This window comes from Amyelois transitella, chromosome 2 (genome assembly GCF_032362555.1).
Source record: "Amyelois transitella isolate CPQ chromosome 2, ilAmyTran1.1, whole genome shotgun sequence".
Lineage (NCBI taxonomy): Eukaryota > Metazoa > Arthropoda > Insecta > Lepidoptera > Pyralidae > Amyelois > Amyelois transitella.
This window is the reverse complement of record NC_083505.1, coordinates 784,802-807,486: the sequence shown is the minus strand read 5'-3', so window position 1 is coordinate 807,486 and position 22,685 is coordinate 784,802. Positions and strand designations below refer to the sequence as shown.

The following is a 22,685-nucleotide window of genomic DNA, read 5'->3' as shown; positions in this document are numbered from 1 at the left end:
AAATGTCCGTTAAGTGGTAAATTCTAACACTGGAAAGAAAAGACTGGAATTTTCTCAAATTGTATTACTACCAACGATTACTTCCTAACGTTGCCAATGACGTCTCTGAAACGAATCCAAACTAAACTAAATAAATAAATATATACGGGACAAATTACACTGATTGAGTTAGCCTCGAAGTAAGTTCGAGACTTGTGTGACGAGATACTAACTCAACGATACTATATTATAATAAATACTTATACAGATAACATCCAAGACCAAGGCCAGTCAAAAAAAGTTCTTTTCTCATCATGTCCTGGCCGGGACCTCCGATGTCACAGACAAGCGTACGCGCTGCGCCACAGAGGCGGTCAATGTCTCTAACTTTGCCAATAGAACAGAATAGAATAGAATGGATTTATTTTCAAAATTGGAAACAAGGTATCACTTATTGACGTCACATCACTTAAATCTAATTATAACTACTACCGCTTCCAAAGCGCATGCATGTGTAGAAGAAGCGGCGGAACAAACTACACTTCAGCATTTTCATCGGACGTCAATTTACAAATATAGATCTCTAAAATCTAAATCGTGGACGAATGCACATTGTCTATATTAAAAAACATGAATGAATGTAGACCAATAATGGTGTCATATAAGCATTTATTTCTGCCCAAGTTATGAATGACAACAGTCAATACCTGGAAAGATTCAAAATCATATCGGGAAATTAGATTTGATAACATAAGGATAAGGATGATTTGATAAAATAAGAAAACGATGAGGTCAGGTGACGAATAAGATGCTACGAAATACGAACTGTATCTACAATTTTCAAGAATTTGAGCAACTGCCAACAAAACATTGGAAAGCCGGTCGATTCCAGATAAATTGATAATAAGGCCATAGCTTTAGGTGCGTGGTACTCATTACCCGGTCGAATTGTGATGGCGCGTCGATTGTATACCCGTGTATGGCCGCGCATGCCTCGTTAGGTTAGCCATATTAGGAGCCGGTAGGCGCCTTCCGCCATGCATGGTCTATTGTGCAAATGTGTGATGCCGAATTTGGTTGGTTTAAGTCTTTTGTTGCGTAACGAAGCATTAATGAGAGTGCTTTATTACATTAATTTTAAGTGTGAGTTCTCAGTAATCATGCGTCTGTACGGGAACTCCAATTAAGGGTTTGCTACCGTAACTGTTCTAAGGTATAGGCTTATAAACTTGGGATTCCTCTTTTAGGCGATGGGCTAGCAACCTGTCACTATTTGGATCTCAATTCTATCACTAAGCCAAACAGCTGAGCGTGGCCTATCAGTCTTTTGAAGGCTGGTGGCTCTGTTTACCCCGCTAGGGATATAGACGTGATCATATGTATGTACTGTTCTTTAGCTTGTCGACTCCAGCAGTTTATATTTGCGAGGGCTATGTAGCTACTGGAAGAGCCTTATCATAGGCAGCATACAGAATACAGACTCTTCAGTCTGCTGAAAGTTATAGGGTAAAGTAGTGAGGTGCGCTGAGATGTTAGAGACTCCGAAAAGGCAGACCGTTTTTGAGCTAAGGTGTTTCTATGCATTGCATTGGATTGGTCGACATAGACCACCTTTGTGATATGATTTTGAATCTTTCCAGGTATTGACTGCTGACATTCATAACTTGGGACAGAAAGAAATGTGAATGTGCCGTGTGGTTCCCGGCACCAATACAAAAAAGAATAGGACCACTCCGTATCTTTCCCATGGATGTCGTAAAAGGTGACTAAGGGATAGGCATACAAACTTGGGATTCTTTTTTAGGCGTTGGGTTAGCAACCTGTCACTATTTGAATCTCAATTCTATCATTAAGTCAAATAGCTGAACGTGACCATTCAGTTTTTTCAAGTCTCTTGGCTCTGTTTACCCCGCAAGGGATATAGATGTGACCATATGTGTATGTATGTATGTAGAAAGAAATGGTTATATGACACCATTATAGGCAAAGTTCTATGGTCAGTTGCCTCTCTTTCGTTGCCTCTTACGTCATCTCAAGTTAGAGGTGGAGTGGTCCCACTCTGAGGGAAACTTTTTTTCATCATCAGGTGATACCGCTATATAAATGCTATATCTCTGGAAATTATCTGGCTCAGAGAATCAGTATTACCATTCAAATTGGCAATGCTGCCAGCCTTCTGGGCACACTCCCGCATGTTGATGCTATGCAGGGACTACAATTTGTAAATTAATGTAACAAATCACAGGAGGAGATATCACATACGTCTAATGTATTTATCCTTTCAGAAAAAGAAAATATTCCCTATTCTTCAAGGGTTTTACGCCAGGCAGTCAACTGACGCTAAAACTTTTTCAAATCAGCTCATAATATCATTCATAGATCAATGATAGCCTTAACTTCAGACGTCTTCATGCATTTAACTAGAAACAACAATTTGATTTGCAAATGAGTGAGACTTGTCTATCCTGTTTGGGTGTGTCCAGACTTTATTTACAAATGTCAGTCCTTTTTACCCTACTTTTAACATCCGTGTGGTTCCCGGCACCAGTACAAAAAAGAATAGGACCACTCCATCTCTTTCCCATGGATGTCGTTAAAGGTTAGTAGGCGATGGGCTAACAACCTGTCACTATTTCAATCTCAATTCTTTCATTCAGCCTAACGTGGCCTATCAGTCTTTTAAGACTGCTGGCTCTGTCTACCCCGCAAGGGATATAGACGTGATTATATGTATGTCTTTATTTGTATCCCATTGTTGTGCAAAGTCTTGTCCTTTCTTCATAATTATTTTGTCTTACACTGTAAAACATGTTGATATCGTCCATTCATCTATTACCGCAGAATTTTGAATAAAAATATTTATCAATCATCGCATCCTCCATGCTTTTTATGTGCGCTGCCTTTTTGTTTATGGATTTCCCTTTATATTTCGATTGACTGGAAGAAATCCCAATTGGGATAAGTCCGCCATTGTACACATTCTTCTTAATGCAATAACTGTTTTTTAATTTCTTTACAAACAAACAAAAAAAAACTCTCCATTTCAATCTTAATTCTTATAATAAATAGCAAGAAGAACAACCAGCTATAATTTCATGTAATTTCTAAATTGAGTAATTAAATATATATTAAACTAAAAAAAATTAAGTGACAGATCTCCCACAGATTTTAAACCCTAGTTGTCATTAATTTTTATGAAAGTCGAGACCGTTGTCAGACAGACCACGCTATGTTATTTCATTCAGTTCTCACAATGATATGAATAAAATCATCCTCATAGGACCATTGTAGGCCTTCAAACCGGTAGGGCGTTATTTGAATCCTTATTACAAAGCAGGGGCTCCATACATACATATAATCACGTTTATATACCTTGCGGGGTAGACAGAGAATACAGTCTTAAAAAACTGAAAGGCCACGTTTAACTGTACGGTTTTATGATGAAATTGAGATTCAAATAGTGACAGGTTGCCAGCCCATCGCCTAAAAGAATCCCAAATTTATAAGCCTATACCTTGGTCGCCTTTTATGACATCCATGGAAGAGATGGATTGGTCCTATTCTTTTTTTTATTGGTGCCGGGAACCACACGGCACAACATTATTAACAACAGGAATTATAATAATTATTATACAGACCCAACCCTAACCGCACTTATATTTCTTATCAAAGCTTCACAGGATCACATCTTCAAACCGTTTTATACCACTCACGCCTTTTCAATGCATACTTAAACATATTCCATACAAATTTATGATAAACGATTGTGGACCTTACGTGTTGTTTATTTCATAATGTTTATGAAAATTATTCTTCGAAATATTTCTCTGTGGTTCTTGCCGAGTCGGCTGCTTAATTAGAAAGAATAGTCGACGATGATGTGATTTTTTTTAATAAATACTACACTAGCTGTCTGCCGAAAGCTTGTTTGAAATTATTTGTAAGGTCAGGTAATTTAAATACAAATAATATCATTAATAATAATATAAAGATTTGATCTCGTCAGGATAAACTGAAACACGAAATAAAAGTATGTTATTATAGAATATATACAGGGAAAATTAAAAGTATTTCAACATTTAAAAATCAAAGTAAAAATGGCGACAAATATAATATTCAATTTCTACTTTTAAAAAAAGACAGACTTTATTAAAAAAAAAAAAAAAAAAACCGCAAGAAAAATGTTTCCATCCTATTAGACGAAAAGTTATTACAGATAACAGTAATGCCACTAATTCTTTTTAATTAAAATAACCAATTGAAAGAGATATACCAACGCTAAGTCAAACAGAAACATGGCGGCACAACAAAGCGACTCGTAAAATACGTGATTTGAAGATACAAATAGATATAAAATAGCTGTTAGAGTTGATATAAATTACTGGGACCCTGAATGGAGCCCTGGGCTTCGGAGAGGCCATCATTATGCATAATTTAGAGATGTTATCGTAGTTAGGATCTGGTTATGGCCATTTAGATACGGTGGTTTGGTTGGCTACCGTTATGATATGGAAAGAATTGAAAGGTGAAAAAGAAAATATTCTGGAAAACGATAAAGATTAATTTGGAAGTACTTACAGCGAAAAACAATGATTTAAGAAAGCTTACATTTTTGTATAGCTTTACCATGAAGCCATAAGCTAACTGCACGAAGCGATCAAGATTTTTTAAAACAATTTTGGCACTTTGCACCGTAAGTGATATTTAATACAAACATACATATAATTACGTCTATATCCCTTGCGGGGTAGATAGAGCCAACACTCTTGAAAAGACTGATAGGCCACATTAAATTCAGGTGTTTGGCTTGATGATAGAATTGATATATAAATTGATAATTATAGTGATAGATAAATAGCTTTATTTATCGAGTATTTGGTTACCTACTAGATAGGATTTCTCATAATCCTTACGGAAGCGAGTGGAGAAAAAGTATTTAAAAGTTGCAGGAAAATAATATAATATTAAATAGGATAAATCCTTATTATATCATAAGACAGAAAATCACAAACATACAACTCAGAAACAACAGTTCAACAAGAGAACTTCCTTCATCGAAGCCGGTTGAAAATTTTACATTTAAACCAACTGCATTTGCTTTCAAATCCACATTAACATATCACCACGATTGGGAACTAAACATTTCACACTCGGATTATGTTCAAATGTAAACAAATCACGCCAAAACGTCCGAGGAATACGATCCGCTTGTTGGACCCGCTAATGCGAGTGCATCGGCTTCACACACTGCACAAAACATAGAGGTCACAGATGTTAACCCCTATGGTCGAGTAAAATACTTATAACCTCAATTAAGTAAAAGTGGAAAATTAGAACGTATCTTGATCAAATTAAGGACGTCCTGGTAAAGGGTCAGGTCAAAAGTACCCGAAACCGCCGAGCTTGTATGAAGAGAGTTATGAATGTGGATGAAGCGAAGGAAGTATGCAGAGATCGTGGCAAGTGAAAAGAGGTAGTCTCTGCCTACCCCTCCGGGAAAGAGGCGTGATTTTATGTATGTATGTATGTATGTATGGAAAATTTGACCTAGTCGATATAGAAAATGACAATGATGAAGATTACCCTGATTATAATAATCCAATCCATTGGAAGGCAATCTGATAATGATGATGAAGCTAATATGTTTTATAATAATAATAGAAAAACAGAAAGACATCACGTTTTGCTGAAATAAACTAATAATGAGGAAATAAATTTCGATCTTTTCCACTGCAACTTTCATCTGTTTTTTCTTAATTACAATGTTACACTTCTGCAATTTTGCTACTGTATATCAACAGGTTCTATGAAGCCCTGTTACGACAAGGCGATAATTTCACGGCCATAGATATAACGATCCGGCAATAAGCAGTCTCAATTAGATTATAATTTATGTCGAATAGTGATGATCGGCGATAAAATATTATATTAAATGTCTTATATCCGGCAGTTTTATTAGAAATCACTCTTTCTTTTCATGTAGATAATATACATACATATAATCACGTTTATATCCATTGCGGGGTAGACAGAGCCAACAGTCTTGAAAAGACCGATAGGCCACGTTCAGCAGCCTGGTTCAATGATAGAATTGAGATTCCAATAGTGACAGGTTGCTAGCCCATCGCCTAGAAGATGAATCCCGAGTTTATAAGCCTATCCCTTAGTCGCCTGTTACGACATCCATGGCAACGAGATGGAGTGGTTTTAAGGTATGCAGTCACGACTAATGCACGAAAATTCCCAAAACGACCGTATAAAATTTTGCGTATCTTTTCACAAAAATTAAATTTTTACAGTAAGTAAGAAATTCACAATGAACTTTTGTTAAAAATCTGAACGTGGCCTATCAGTCTTTTCAAGACTGTTTGCTCTGTCTACCCCAAAGGCCTAGAAGATCGTACCTTGTTCAAATTGACAAAAAGTCAGGTCAATAGTTCCCGAAACAGATGAGCTTGCTTGAAAAATCTTATAAATGTTGATGAAGAAAAAGAATTAGGCAGGGATCGTGGACAAGTGGAAATATGTAGTCTCTGCCTACTCCACCGGGAGAGGCGTGGTTCTAGGTATGTATGTAAATGTGTATGGTAGAATAGCATTTTATACTTCAAAGGAACTGTGCCGTGTGGTTCCCGGCACCAATACAAAAAAGAATAGGAGCACTCCATCTCTTTCCCATGGATGTCGTAAAAGGCGACTAAAGGATAGGCTTACAAACTTGGGATTCTTTTTTAGGCGATGGGTTAGCAACCTGTCACTATTTGAATCTCAATTCTATCATTAAGCTAAATAGCTGAACGTGGACATTCAGTCTTTTCAAGACTGTTGGCTCTGTCTACACCGCAAGGGATATAGACGACCATGACCATATGTAAGGAACTGTATGACGGTACAGTTATTGAAACATAACCGGGCACAACGGTCTTTGTAGAGGTTTACGAGTTAGTTTACGATCTGTGACGAAATCCCACTGAATGATAGCCTGTTCGTGGTTGAAATCAATTCAAAAGTGAAATGTTTGGGAGGTCACGAGACTTGATATAGCCGTGGACGTAGAGATGGTACTCAATCGTTTCATAAGTATAGTGCTGCAGTGAATGGTGTCTATTTGATTAAAAATAAACTTTGGCCAAGATACAAGTGGAGGTGATGACAGTCAATGAAAGCTCGACGAACCTAATACTAATATAATCTATAGCTTTATGTATTTTCTTAATAGCTGAATTGTTCTAAGATTGCTTCTGTTACTGAAAATTTAATAAAAGCGATTTGTATCTTTCAAAGAATCTTTATTTGAAGCTGTAGGTCATGGAATGAATGATTCTCTTTTCGAGAAAAAGAGAGAAGAATTCGTAATTTTGGATTGAAATTTTCTTCAGCTAATTTTCAGTTCATTGCAATGATTTTAAAATTTAGTCAAATATTCAAAATTGAATTTTTTTATTACCCGACATCGGATGCAAATATAAATAAATTCATTTAATTTATTCCATAACGCTAGTGTAAAATGAAACTGACCATCAACAAAAAACAAAGTCATGACATAAGTCTAGTAGTCTCTGCCTACCCCTCCGGGAAAGAGGCGTGATTTTATGTATGTATGTATGTAATAAATGTATGAAATAAGTAGACGGTTCTCATCTAGTACCTAAAATTTATTTGTACCAAGTCAAAAATGGCTTTGATGATGAACTTATACAAAGAAACTCTTACCTACTATAGAAACAATACCCAGGAGCATTAACAGCCATCACGATTTAATGTCTCCCATTAAAATTTACGACGTCCCTGAAGCCGTAAAATTAGAAAACGCCGGCTTTCATTCCCATTAATCATTGTATGACTCGTATGAGCCGCGGTCATGGAGCTTCGAATTAAATGGAGAACGCTAACCACAGAAATCAAAATGATTCTATAATGCTTATAATTTGTCTCAGCATATTTTTTTTAGTTATTTTTTTATTGTTACAATTACAATTTGTAAAATACAATAGGTGGACTTAATGCCTTTTACGGCCTCTGTGGCGCAGCGGTAGTACGCTTGTCTGTTACACCGGAGGTCCCGGGTTCGAATCCTGGCCAGGGCATGATGAGAAAAGAACTTTTTCAGATTGGCCTGGGTCTTGGATGTTTATCTATATAAGTATTTATTATAAAATATAGTATTATATATTTATTATATTATATATTTAGTATATATATATTCATTATTGGTCGATGGATAAAAATAGTATGGTATGATAATGTATTTCATTATATCATTTAAACGACAAAATTTACAGCATTTGGCTTTAATGCGAGGATTATTGTAAACACAGTAAACAAATGTTATAGTAAATACATTTGGCAAGGTTTTCAGTATATAACAAAATCAGAGAGATATATAAATAATATGTACAGAATGTAAATTCAACTACTTTTATTAGCTTTATGAGGAAACATATTCAAAACCATGAACACACCACAATAGAGACAAATCCCTTTTGAACTCGAAATTTTAGGTTACATAATATATATTTGCTTTTGCCCTTAAGTTGACGTTCGCAAAATATGCGGAATTCACATATAAGATCAGCATTAAAAAAAAAACAAATTTTCATTTGAAACGGAAACGAATAAGTTTAAAAATAATATTATTATTTTTGAGTAAGATTGGAATTCTATAAGTTTTCCACCTCCTTGGGAAGGTTCTAATGAAGAGGATACATTTTTTTTCGTAAGTCGTTAACCCGTCAACTTACCGGGTAATTGGTGTAATAAAGACAATAGGCGGCTCGGATTTTTTCATAAATTACTAGCTTTACCCCGGGGCTTCGCTTCCTTGGGAATTTCCAAAAATGAAAGAAGACTTTGTACACCCCAAGGTATCTATTTTGTATCGAATTTGAATCAAGTGGCCGAGGTGGGATTCGAACCTGTGCCTTTTTGCGCCACACACATTTCAACCGAGCCTTACCCACGGACGTAGTTATAGCTTCGACAAGGGGGTCCCAAAATAAAAAAAAACCCGCGTCCGGACCCCCAAACCCTCTCCCCCCCTTACATACGTCCGTGACCTTGCCTATTCAACCACCGACGCTTTTTCAGATTTTGGGCCACCATCAATCAACAAATAAAGGATCTACTCAATACATGCTACTATGAATACCAACAGTCATAATAGTATTAACCGACTATTCACATTGTCCTTCCATGTTACTAAATATTACTTAGCACTTTGTATGAAAGCGATAGAAATGTGAGGCTCCTATTCAATTTACACCCATATTGTCGTTGCTAAGCTTAACAGTAATATAAGTGGATTAGGACGGATTAGTTCGGCTGCGATTTCAAAGGATACCATACAAAACTGGTATTTGGTACTGGTATTTATACTTAATTGGTCTTGACAGCGCAGACTTAAGTACACACATACCAGTTTATATCACTTACAAATTTACTAGGCTTGTACACTTGGTATTCTTCTTTTAGGAGAGCTAGCAACCTGTCACTATTTGTATCTCAATTCTATCATCCCAATAAGCTGAACGTGAAATTGAGATGCGAAAAGACTGGGTACTCGATTTATTTTCTATAGAATGCGTAAAAGGCCACTAAGGAGGCTTATAAACTTGTGATTCTTCTTGTAGGCGATGGGCTAACAACCTGTCACTATTTGAATACCAATACCATTATCAAGCCATATAGATTAACGTAACTTTTCAGTCATTCCAAAACTGTTTGCTCTGTCTACCCCGCAAGCGATTAAGACGAGATCTTAGACGTGATACTTGGTTACAAACTACACGGGAAGTAAAGTAACTGGCACATATTACGTTTTTTTTCTGCGCTATCAGGCCATCATGGAAGCTTGCACTAGATAACTGTCCGTCTATTCCCTTAGTCGCCTTTAAAAATATAAGGTACAGATTTCTGAAAAAATTATAAAGAGCGGCGACACAGTTGAGATCTCTTTTTACTACGCTTTTATTAGCTTGGGTTGTATCTATGTATGTAACGGAATCTTTGAGCTTAATTTTCACTGGTTTCTAAACGTCTGATCAACTTGGAACTTTGCACACGTATCAGGGACCGATGACAATGCAATATTTTGATAAGGGTTTCTCATTATCCTTATTAAAACTGCCAGGATTAATAAATTCAGTTTTAGATAGCTCTGTCTCTCTTACTCTCCTACGAAGGCGTAGGAGAGTAAGAGAGACAGAGCTAGCACGCTAGCGATTTCTGGAGTTAACGACTTACTCTTTCGAACTTGCGTGAATACTAATAAGCCTCATACACGTAGATTTACTCTATTTGACATTTATATAAGATGTTTGATGACAACCTCGATTTATTAACGCTTTTCATAGATTATAATTACAATAAATTAATCAGAACATAAACTTGTAAATTATTTTACGAAACAAAACTTTCGGAAGTAAAGAGGGAATTTATCGTGATCAAAATAATTTTAATCATCAATTATCGAGTAGATTATAATCTACATAAATGAAATTAACAAAAATGAATTGAAAAAACCAACCTGGAACTTTGCATCTCGTTTTGATTGTGTTAATATATCCCTCGGTTTCTTTTCTCTCTGCCCGTTATATCTATTCTGATTGATTTTGTGTCAAGGTCAGTCCTGGCCTAGCTTTGGACTAACAGTCGATAAAGAAGGAATTAAATATAATACAAATATATCGAACCATAAAGGCTCGACCTTCATACAATGATCTATATTGAAAAAAGTCTGTTGCATGTTAATTATGTCAGTATATTATGTTGTTATCTCTTTGTCTTAGATGGTTGCGAAGGTCTTTTCTAGTAAGATAATTATACTAGAAGTGTTAACTTCCAAAAAATTATCGTATAAAAAAACTACTCTTTTATTGCAAATCGAACTAAAAAATAGAAAATAAATAATAGTTTAAAAAAAACTAAAAAACTACGCTTTTATTGCTAATCGAACTAAAAAATAGAAAATAAAAATTAATGACAAAGGAATTATAAAACAGTAGTAGCAAGTCGAACAATCAGTTATAGTCAATTACTTTCGATTAAAATTATAACAAAATTAAATTTATAAACAAAACAATTTAAATCGGAGTAAAAAGCGTGGGGTGCATTTTACTTCATTTTCATAACTCTCTTATCATAAATATATGCTAATAGAATGATTTTAATATTTACTACATCAAGCACCCCACGCTTTTTACTCCGATTTAAATTGTTTTGTTTATAAATTTAATTTTGTTATAATTTTATTAGTTTCGAAAATCACACGGCACAACAAACATTATAGACTTAGGTACATTCAAACTTCACAACCATCGACTGATTATCCAGATAACAGCTATTCTACCTCCTATTATCTTTACGAGCCATGTAGTTCCCGGCACCAATACAAAAAATAATAGGACCACTCCATCCCTTTCAAATGGATGTCGTAAAAGGCGAGTAAGGGATAGGCTTATAAACTTTGAATTCTTTTTAGGCGATGAGCTAGCAACCTGTCACTATTTGAATCTCAATTCTTTCATTAAGCCAAATAGCTGAACGTGGCCATTCAGTCTTTTCAAGACTGTTTGTTCTATCTACCCCGCAAGGGATATAGACGTACCCATATGTATGTATGTATGTATTATCTTTACGAAGATCGCACGTGACCCAGTTGCCCAAAAGAGGCTTATTTCGTAATGGTCGGTTCCCACGAAGTTGGTCATCAACAAACACTCAATTGCATACCACGGCTTGTTGTCCTAACCCTCGCCCAAGTTATGGCCTGAAGCGTTTTATAAATATATCTATAAATATATACAGACTAGCTGTCCCGGCAAACGTTGTTTTGTCATATAAATATTTTTAAGTAATTTCTAGAAAAAAAAAAGTTCACTAATGGCTATGAAAAATAGATGTTAGCCGATTCTCAGACCTGACCATACTGAATATGCATGCAAAATTTGGTTAAAATCGGTAAAGCCGTTTCGGAGGAGTACGGAGGCAAACATTGTGACACGAGAATTTTATATATATAAGATTGAGTTAGCCTCGAAGTAAGTTCGAGACTCGTGACGAGGTACTAACTCAACGATATTAACGATTTTATGCACTATGACTTAAGTAATAAAATTGAGATTCCGAAATACATACATACATATAATCATGTAGGTATATATTTCTTGCGGGGTACACACAGCCAATAGTCTTGAAAATGTATGTAGGCCTCGTTCAGCTGTTAGGCTTAATGTTAGAATAGAGATTCAAATAGTGACAGGTTGCTAGCCCATCGCCTTAAAAAAAGAATCCCAAGTTTATGAGCCTATCCCTTAGTCCCCTCTTAAGACATCCATAGGAAAGAGATGGAGTGGTCCTATTCTTTTTACTATTGATGCCGGGAACCACACGGCACACAGATTCCGTAATAAATACAGGTTAGTTAAGCCGCTACAAAAATGGAAGAAAGTTATTTTATCAATGCTTATCAAGTAGGTATTTGCTAAAAAGACTTCGGCAGGAGAGTACACAATATGGTTACTGCTATCTCATTCGTTGGATGGCCTCTGTGCCGCAGCGGTATTGTGCTTGTCTGTGACGTCGGAGGTCCAGGGTTTGAATCCCGGCCAGAGCATGATGAGAAACGAACTTTCTCTGGTTTGGGTCTTGGATGTTTATCTATATAAGTATTTATTATAAAATATAGTATCGTTGAGTTAGTATCTCGTAAGACAAGTCTCGACCTTACTTCGAGGTTAACTCAATCTGTGTAATCTGTCCCGTATATATTTATTTATTCACATTATTATAATCTGTTATTATTAACAGAGAAAAGAGATGAAGAAAGGACGTTCCACTGACAAGCGTAAGCTTTTTAATTTAAGAAGAAACAAAAAGAAGAACGGTCTTTAAAAATACCTCTATTTTTTATTATGTGGTTTAACTTATCGCTTTAGCTCCGAATTTACGCCGAGGTTTAAAACCAGCTACAGTTTGTTGGACAAATAAAAATTTAGCTGCAATAGGTGGCTGCACCGACGCCTGACTCTTCAATTTATTTCCACTTGTGTGGTCATCCTCACATAGATTTATTTTTAATCGGTAACAGAAATAGATTACATGCTGGTCTTGTCTTCTCGTGGCGTGGTTCCAGGCACCAATAAAAAATTGATCTCTTGCCACTCCATTTATATGTTGATGATGATAGAATTGAGATTCAAATAGTGACAGGTTGCTAGCCCATCGCTTTAAAGAAGAATCCTTAATTTATAAGCCTATCCATTAATCCCCTTTAACAACTTTACTGAGTTTAAAAAAGGACATCCAGTTATCTTTTGACAAAAGTTATTCAGGGTGATGTGTTACTACAGGAACTACTGGTTCGAATGGAACAATTCTTTTTGTGTTGAAAAGACTATTTATCGAGGAAGACTTTAGGCTGTATAACATCACGCTGCAACTATAAGGAACTAAGAAATAATGGAAAATGTGAAAAAAAATGAGGAAAAATTATTCCTCTTTGAGGGCTTCAATGATGCCCAAAATAACTATTCCACGCGGACGAAGTCGGGGGCACAGCTAGTTTTTTTATAAATTCCAACAATAATCCATCTTACTTAAAGCGACTTTTGATTAGGCTATTGGGTCACCAATTCCTTTGTGACTGTCCTTTTAAACATCCATTCTATGAATTTGTTAAGGTATGTTTAGTCTGAGAGGTCCATAGGGAACATACGTTAAGGTCGGCAGGAGCCAATTAGCGGAGGCCTGTTCAGTGTGCTCAGTAATTTGGGACCGGTTCGGGCCGCGGGCTTCGAATGTGTAGCATTTCTCATGGACGACGGTCAATTTGGGCTACTGCTTATTGTTAAGTAAAATAATTGCCCCTGTAAAAGGTAAAAGAATTGAGATTTCGTAAAAATTCCGACTGTGCATCACGTATTTTTGGTTGTTTGCGATATTCTTTCTTAATTGGAACTTGACGTAGCACCTAAATACTTCGAATTTCATTCTGTTTATTCTACCCCTTTATTGTAACACTAGCTGTGCCCGCGACTTCGTCCGCGTGGAATAGTTATTTTAGGCATCATTAAAGCCCTCAAGGATGAATTATTTTACCCGTTTTGTTTTCACATTTTCCATTATTTCTTCGCTCCTAATACAAGTAGTTTCAGCGTAAGTATATATATCCTAAATTCCTCGATAAATGGTATATTTAACACAAAAATAATTTTTCAATTCGATTCAGTAGTTCCTGAGTTTAGCGCGTTTAAACAAACAAAATCTTCAGCTTTATAATATTAGTATAGATGACATATAATCACGTTTAATGCGGGTATATTCCCTTGCGGGCTAGACAGCACCAACAGTCCCCAAAAGACTGAAAGGCCACGTTCAGCTGTTTGGCTTAATGATAGAATTGAGATTCAAATAGTGACAGGTTGCTAGCCCATCGCCTAAAAGAGGGATCCTAAGTACATAAGCCTATCCGTTAGTCGCCTTTTATGACATCCATGAGAAAGAGACGGATGATGATTGTTCCTATTGGTTCATTTTTTGAAAGGCATCGTATTTTAGCATGCCTTGCTTAGAAGTACCTATATGCGCGTGAAGAGAAAAAAATCTTTCCCACGGGAATTTCGGGAAACCCTTTTATGTTTCCGTCTGTCCATGTCCTCTTTTTGATAGTTTGCCACAAGAAACAAAATATTGGATGAAATTATCCATTTTTTTTAAATTACGCACTGGTCCCATCTGTGCTAGTTTTCAGTCATTAACTAGATTGAAAATTAGTTCATCAAAGAGTTCAAGAGACAGACACTAGGATAAAGAATTGTCAATTAACATATATAATCACGTCTATATCCCTCCCGGGGTAGACAGAGCCAACAGTCATTAAAAGACTGGAAGGCCACGTTCAGCTGTTTGGCCCAATGATAGAATTGAGATTCAAATAGTGACAGGTTGCCAGCCCATCGCCTTAAAATTGTTAATAAACCCGTAAATAAGCTAAATCCCACATCAAACACCGTGACACCCAAACACTCGTATCAAAGCCATCAATTTCCCGAGACAACTCGAAGACACTCTAATCTTAGCCGCGCCGCTCGGTGGCAGTGAATCACTGTCCTGGTTTTAAATGCTGTATATTTAGAACACAATGCACGAGACATATTGTCTAGTATAGTACAATGTGCGGAAGAATGGTTTTGACAATAATCCGTGGTACAATTTGTCGTACAATGTTGTTCCAGGCACCTAAAGAAAATAGAATAGGACCACTCCATCTCTTTCCAATTGATGTCGTAAAAGGCGACTAAGGGATATGCTTTTAAACTTGAGATTCTTCTGCGATGGCCTAGGAACGTCTCACTACTTGAATCTCAATTGTATCATTAAGCCTAACAGCTGAACGTGGCCTGTCAGTCTTTTCAAGAGTGTTGGCTATATGTATGTATGTTAAATTTATCGTTCACCTGATAACTAATTACTTATTATTCATAGATACGATCATATACTCGTAAGGGATAGGCTTACAAACTTGGGATTCTTTTTAGGCGATGGGCTAGCAACCTGTCACTATTTGAATCTCAATTCTTTTATTAAGCCAAATAGCTGAACGTGGCCATTCAGTCTTTTCAAGACCGTTGGCTCTGTCTACCCCGCAAGGGATATAGACGTGACCATATGTATGTGTGTATAACTTATTTAACTTCACGAAGGTAAGTGACCGGTGACTCAGCATCGTCCAGTCATATCGCACAATCATCACCATCTGCCATTTTAATTTCTACTCTATTTCTAGGTCTGCAAAGCAGGTGTTTCCTTGTCTTGCGATTGATTTCAGATGTTTAGGTTTGTGTCAGGTCTATATTAGTGTCGTTCTCCCCCTCTCCCCTTCCTCTGTCTCGTAGAAAAGCTATATTTATTTGCGCCCCCACTACCGCTTCATTGAGTAAATTATACAAATGACGATATATATGTATGTCAGTGATAATTTTAAACAAACATACTTACTTATAATTCATTGAAAAGTTAGATAGAAGACTAATGCCGTCTGATTCCCAGCACCTATGAAAAAAAGAATAGGACTACTACATCTCGTTCCCATGGATGTCATAAAAAGCGACTAAGACAAAGGCTTATAAACTTAGGATTCTTCTTTTAGGCGATGGACTAGCAACCTGTCACTGTTTGAATCTCAATTCTATCATTAAGCCAAACAGCTGAACGTGGCCTATCAGTCTTTTGAAGACTGTTGGCTCTGTCTCCCCGGAAGAAATATAGACGTGGTTTATTTTGTTAAAAATTGTGTCTTTAAACATAAATGAAAACAATTTTTTTCATTTGCTACGATTTAATTGTAAAAAGTAGATATAGTCACATACCTACACACAAATAGTAGCTCACAAATTTGAACTAGCCTATATGAACCTGCTAACTAAACATCAAGGTTCACAATTACAATTTTAAAATAAAATTTATATATAAATAATAAATCATAAAGAATAAAATAAATTACAGCAACATGTTTACAGAATTCCCGAAAATCACAAACTGTAAGTACATAAAAATTACGTCGTAAGAAATCGCTTGGAAATCTATAATGGAGTAATTTGGTCTGACTCAGAATCTGCCACGGACAATGTAGCGAAGTATTTGGGCATTTAACTGGAAAAATACTATGAAATCTTAATGTAATACTGTATTTATGTACCTACATACATAAAAAAAATCACGCGTTTTTCCCGGAGGGGTAGGCGGGCATACTTCCTTCGCTTCATCCACATTCATAACTCTCTTCATGCAAGCTCGGCGGTTTCGGGTACTCTTGACCCGACCTTTTGCCAGGACGCCCTTAATTTGATTAAGATACTACTTATATGTATAACAAAAAATTGCAACTGCTGTAGGTTGCACGATAAGGCAGTTTATCCGAGATTTTAAGATAAGAGAGAAAAGGTAAGGTCAAGTTATATTTAAGACTAAACATGACATTTTATATGAGATACTATTGATGAAATTAAATCACCTTTATTGCAAAATTTTGTGTACTTCAGATAATACATATTTAATCCCCATAAAGCCTATCCTGACTATAACGTTTTTGCGTCTAAACCATTGAGAACTGAACTGGTGTTTATGAGAACGATAAGATATTGACAAATACGTTGTTGAATTTGGTATAAGGGCAGATTTAAAATATATATGTATTTTACCGATATCCCAGGTAAATGTCTAGTATTAAATGAAAGGATTATATTAATAAGAGCAGGTTCGGTCTTCCTGGCTGCGCGCGCGCCGCTCGCTTCATTAACCGCGGTGACATTTCCATTAGCGCGCATATTCTTAGATTTGGTTTTGTTTTAATTGACCAACTTATTAAATTTTGTAATTTTGGAAAGACTTACATATTTTTCAATCGCAATACGTGCGCACTTGTCCAAATATGTTTTCGATTCATTTAATATAATAAAGACAAAAAATTGGTACTTTTATGTTACGAAATTCTTTTTAGGCGACTAAGGGGTAGGCTTATAAACTTGGGATTATTTTTTTAGGCGATGGGCTAGTAACCTGTCACTATTTGAATCTCAACTCTATCTTTATGCCAAATAGCTGAACGTGGCCTATCAGTCTTCAAGACTGTTGGCTCTGTCTACTCCGCAAGGGATATAGACGTGATTAAATGTATATATGTATGTATGAATTTCTTTAAGTAACTTAGGCTACATTTTCCACCACCTTCAAAAGAAAGAGTTATAAATAAACAGCAGAGAATAACATCATCATGTCAAGTGTACAAAAGCGCGTGCTGTTAAAACGATTGTGATCATGTTAACGGTAGTAAACGGAGCATGTACCGCTTTGAACAAGTCGGATAAACATAACCGGCTCCAAAGCAGGCGGGTAAGGTTGTTAAACGTTGCATAAGAGTGCATATTGATTACAAAGCACATATCTATTACAAAGACGTAGGTACTTACAGCGATCGATAATTTAAGATCGAAGAGCCTGGATGTATAACCTATGATCCTGTGTGTTATGTCTCCTGTAAAAGTTACGGTGGACAGACTAGTTCGTTTCGTGTGAAAACCAGACTTACCCAATCTAGGATTTGTTAACATTATAAAAAAAATAGTACCTATTTTATTGTCATGTGTTGGCAATACTGATTTTGCTGTTTGACGTTCGAGTTAGCCGCGTTTTTTGATGTCATTGAAAAAATAGAGAATGAATGAATGAATGAAACATGCTACAAGGAGTATAAAGATGTATTATTGTAATTTATTAAAGAACAACTGAGAAAGGAATTCTGATTGTATAATTAGGTAAGTTAACAGATTATAGTCAAAAGCCCATCCCTCGTAGCATGGCATTGAAAAGCTTACGCTGTTTCGCTTTTTATTATGACGTAGAACGGGACAGCCATAGTTTTACGCGCGTTAAAAAAGGCATCGCGCGATGTAAATGACATCTCGAGTAAGAAGAAACCAATGCTGTTTTTATCTGCTTACTCATAATATTAGTTCCGCTTCTGGAGAGGAGCCTGAGTTCAGCGTGTGACCACGATCAAAGATTAGGTGAATCAGGTTTTTACACGAAGCGACTCCTGTCTGACCTCCACAACTGAAGTTAAGAGAACTAAGCAGTTCGTTTCTCTTTCTCATGCCCAGACCGGGATTCGAACCCGGGACCTCCGGTGTCACAGACAAGCGTAGGTATTACCGCTGCGCCACAGAGGCCGTCAAGTCATGTAACTCGACCCATCTCTTTAAAAATCCGAAAATTTAACCACTCGCCCACCGTCGCTCAATACGGACAAGTGTTTTCAGTCAAAAAAACAAGAGCGCCATTATACCTCAGTGTCAATCTGAGGCAGGTAGGAACTTCGCGGAAGCACCCTTTGTTTCACGGACCCCGGGCCCGGGGCCCTCGACGCTTTGAAGTGCGAACTAATGTTTACGCAGTGTGAATATACGGACGAATACAATTAACTGTAGAGTAAGTAGTTTGACTATGAATTATAGAATAGTATTTTGTAAAATTAATATTTTTCACAAAGAATTGAATGCGATTTGCTGTCAAGTTTGTCAGTTTTTCCATACATACATACATATAATCACGTCTATATCCCTTGCGGGGTAGACAGAGCCAACAGTCTTGATGGATGATGGAAGGCTTGATGATAGAATTGAGATTCAAATAGCGACAGGTTGCTAGCCCATCGGTTAAAAGAAGAAAACCAAGTTTATAAGCCTATCCCTTAGTCGCCTTTTACGACGTCCATGGGAAAGAGATGTAGTGTTCCTATTCTTTTTAATCGATGCCGGGAACTACACGGCACACAATTTTCATTCTTCATAACATATAATTAAGAAACGCATCACACCCGACATATAACTGAAGGTTAACAATATTGCGAACTAACAACACGATCAATCACCCATATTTCCATTATCGATGTTTTTATCACGGTCTATAAATAAATGAGCGGCGGGCGATGCATCGGCGCGCGCGCATCTCGTGTCTATGTTTATTTACATTAACAAGATCGCCGTGATATCCATAGGTTTATGGAATAACAAAGCTTTTACGCGGCAGCTTCGCCCGGTTCAATTTGGCGACGTCTACTAAAAGCGATCAATTTAGCATCAACTACAAAATAAGGAACGAATTAAACGCTACCTACAAAAAACGACGAATTTAGCGCCACCTTAAAAAGAATTCAGGATTGTCCTTATCCCACGGAAATGTTGAAATGTCCCATAATATTGAATAAAACTTTTGAATTTTAATTCAATATTATATATTATATCTTTCAACGAACACAAAAACAAAATGTATTTGGGAAATTCGGCCATTGATTGGACACAAATAAATAAATATTCTATTCACAAATCCAGTAGTAAGTAGACAAAAGAATAGGACTACTCCATCGCTTTCCCCTGGATGTCGTAAAAAGCGACTAAGGGCTAGGCTTATAAACTTGGGATTCTTCTTTTAGGCGATGGGCTAGCAACCTGTCACTATTTGAATCTGAATTCCATCATTGAACCAAATACAGACTCTTGGCTTTGCCTACCCCGTAAGGAATATAGACGTGTGTATGTATGTATGGTCTAGTATAATTAACTAGCCCACTTGCTACTTTAACATAATGTACGACATTTTGTTTTGTTTTCTTTTTTCCGGACAAATTACACAGATATAGAGTTAACCTCGAAGTAAGTTCGAGACTTGTGTTACGAGATACAAACTCAACGATACTATATTTTATAATCAATACGTATATAGATAAACATCCAAGACCCAGGGCAAATCAGAAAAAAGTTCTTTTCTCATCATGCCCTTTATTTTCCTTTTATTTTCAACGCTTCACTCAAGTTAAGAAATCTTTCTTTCATTTGTCAGCAGCTCAGCTTTACACAAAATGGGAGACACCCCCAGGCTTATATTTAGTCTCGCCGTGAACTACACAAGACGTGTTGTTGATTAACTAGGTGTTAAGAGGTATAAACCGGGTAGAATTAATGATGCAGCCCATAGGAAATGTTGACATTCATACATACATACATAGGTACCTATTACCGCGTCTATGTCCCTTGCGGGGTAGACAGAGCCAATAGTCTTGAAAAGACCGGAAGACCACGGTCAGCTGTGAGGCTTAGGATTATTTTTTACAAAACAAACAAACAAACAAACAAGAATTATTTTCTTTATTTTCTCGTGTTCACAGTTGCGTCTTTAAATTAAAGACTTTCAGTGTCGTGTTTCTACATGTTTTTATTTCAAATGTATGTACTTGCTTTGCCGTGTGGTTCCCGGCACCAATAAAAAAAAAGAATAAGACCACTCCGTCTTATTACCATGGATGTCGTAAGGGATAGGCTTCTTCTTCTTGTTCCCATGGATGTCGCGACTAAGGGATAGGCTTCTGCTTCTTTTAGACGATGGTATAACAACCAATCAATGGGCCGCATAGCTGAACGTGAGCAGTTTTTTCAAGACTTGACCTAACATTAGACAGGGTAGAAGTTGGTTCTGTCTACCCTGCACGGGATGTGGACCTGATTATATGTATGTACTTATGTAATGCATTTGCTTTGATTATTCAATTTCAATGAAAAATTTAATTATTGTCAGCTATTCACACTGTTGATAGATAAAATTTCAATAAATTTACTACGTTTTCATTAAAATTTATGTATACTTAACAAATATGCATCGAAACGTGGGGTCAAAAGGTGTCAGCAAGAGTAAATGAAGTCTCCATTCCTAACATTTTATGCTTATAACCAGTAAAATAAATTACTTTAAATATCCGAAAGTAATCTGTGACCACTACAAATTGACGATAATGCCTTGCAGTTGGTCGTAGTTATCAAGACTTATTGATTTGGGATCATAAGCTAAGAGCCATTATTAAATTACATATGTGTTAAAAAAGGTCTGAATAATAAAACAAATATGATAGTAGAAAGTAGGATTAGTTTGGATTTGTCGCAGAAATATACCTAACAAGAGACCGCCCGCGACTTCGTCCGCGTGGAATCAATCCTGTGGAAACGCCGGGATAAAAAGTAGCCTATATGTTATTCTGGGTCATCAGCTACCTACATACCAAATTTCATCGTAATCGGTTCAGTAGTTTTTGCGTGAAAGAGCAACAAACATCCATACTGACATCCTGACATACTCACAAACTTTCGCATTTATAATATTAGTAGGAAGGACGGACGGCCTCTGTGGCGCAGCGGTAGTACGCTTGTCTGTGACACCGGAGGTCGAGAAGGGTTCGATCCCGGTCAGGGCATGATGAGATAAGAACTTTTTCTGATTCGCCTGGGTCTTGGATGTTTATCTATATAAGTTTTTATTATAAAATATACTATCGTCGAGCTAGTATCTCGTAACACAAGTCTCGAACTTACTTCGAGGCTAACTCAATCAGTGAAATTTTCAACAAAAAAAAAATATGTCTAAGTCACACCATGACATTATAGGTATACCTAATAGAAATCCCAGCTTCATAATAAGCTTTAGTTAGCCCGTTACGGCCGGGAAGCTGCGAGGCGTCATGTAACTAACTCCCGCATTCCAGCTCGTTCCGGGAACAGGGTACCTATGGTAAACATTGACCATTACACGAACATTCTATGAGTACTTCTATGCCGTCTACGTCGTTCTATGCCGTCAGAAATTACATGTCCCAATGATGATTTTCATTTGAGATTTTCCAAGGGTTTGAAGCAAAAATGAAAAAAGAATAGGACCACTCTTTCCCATGGATGTCGTAAAAGGCGACTAAGATATAGGCTTATAAACTTGGGATTCTTCTTTTAGGCGACGGGTCCTGTCACTTAATATGAATCTGAATTCTATCAGTAAGCCAAACAGCTGAACGTGGATATTCAGTCTTTTCAAAACTGTCGGCTCTGTCTACCCCGCAAGGGATATATTGTTTTTCCTATTGGTGCCAGGAACCACACGGCACATTTAAATATCAACATATCCTAATAAAATAAAAATAAAAACAAAAACCTAATTCGCCAGGTAGGTAATAAACTCAAACTTTCATAATCTTTTCATTTCATTTCTTACTTACCAGGTTTTTGATGGCGATGCTTCTTTCCTTTCCCCGCGGCGGAAGTCGCCAGCAGCACCAGCATCCACCACCTCCCCCACATCTTACACCATCACTCAATCACCACTGAACACCAAAA

General features: G+C 36.7%; 1 protein-coding gene across 1 annotated transcript in view; it reads right to left on the bottom strand.

The window, feature by feature from the left end:
- LOC106136854 (laminin subunit alpha lam-3) overlaps positions 1–22,685 on the bottom strand; it is a 148,665-nt gene extending 125,980 nt beyond the window's left edge. The window contains exon 1 of the mRNA XM_013337515.2: positions 22,568–22,685. Within this exon, the coding sequence (XP_013192969.2) occupies positions 22,568–22,649 (82 nt within the window). The 5' untranslated portion in view covers positions 22,650–22,685. The remainder of the gene's footprint in view (positions 1–22,567) is intronic.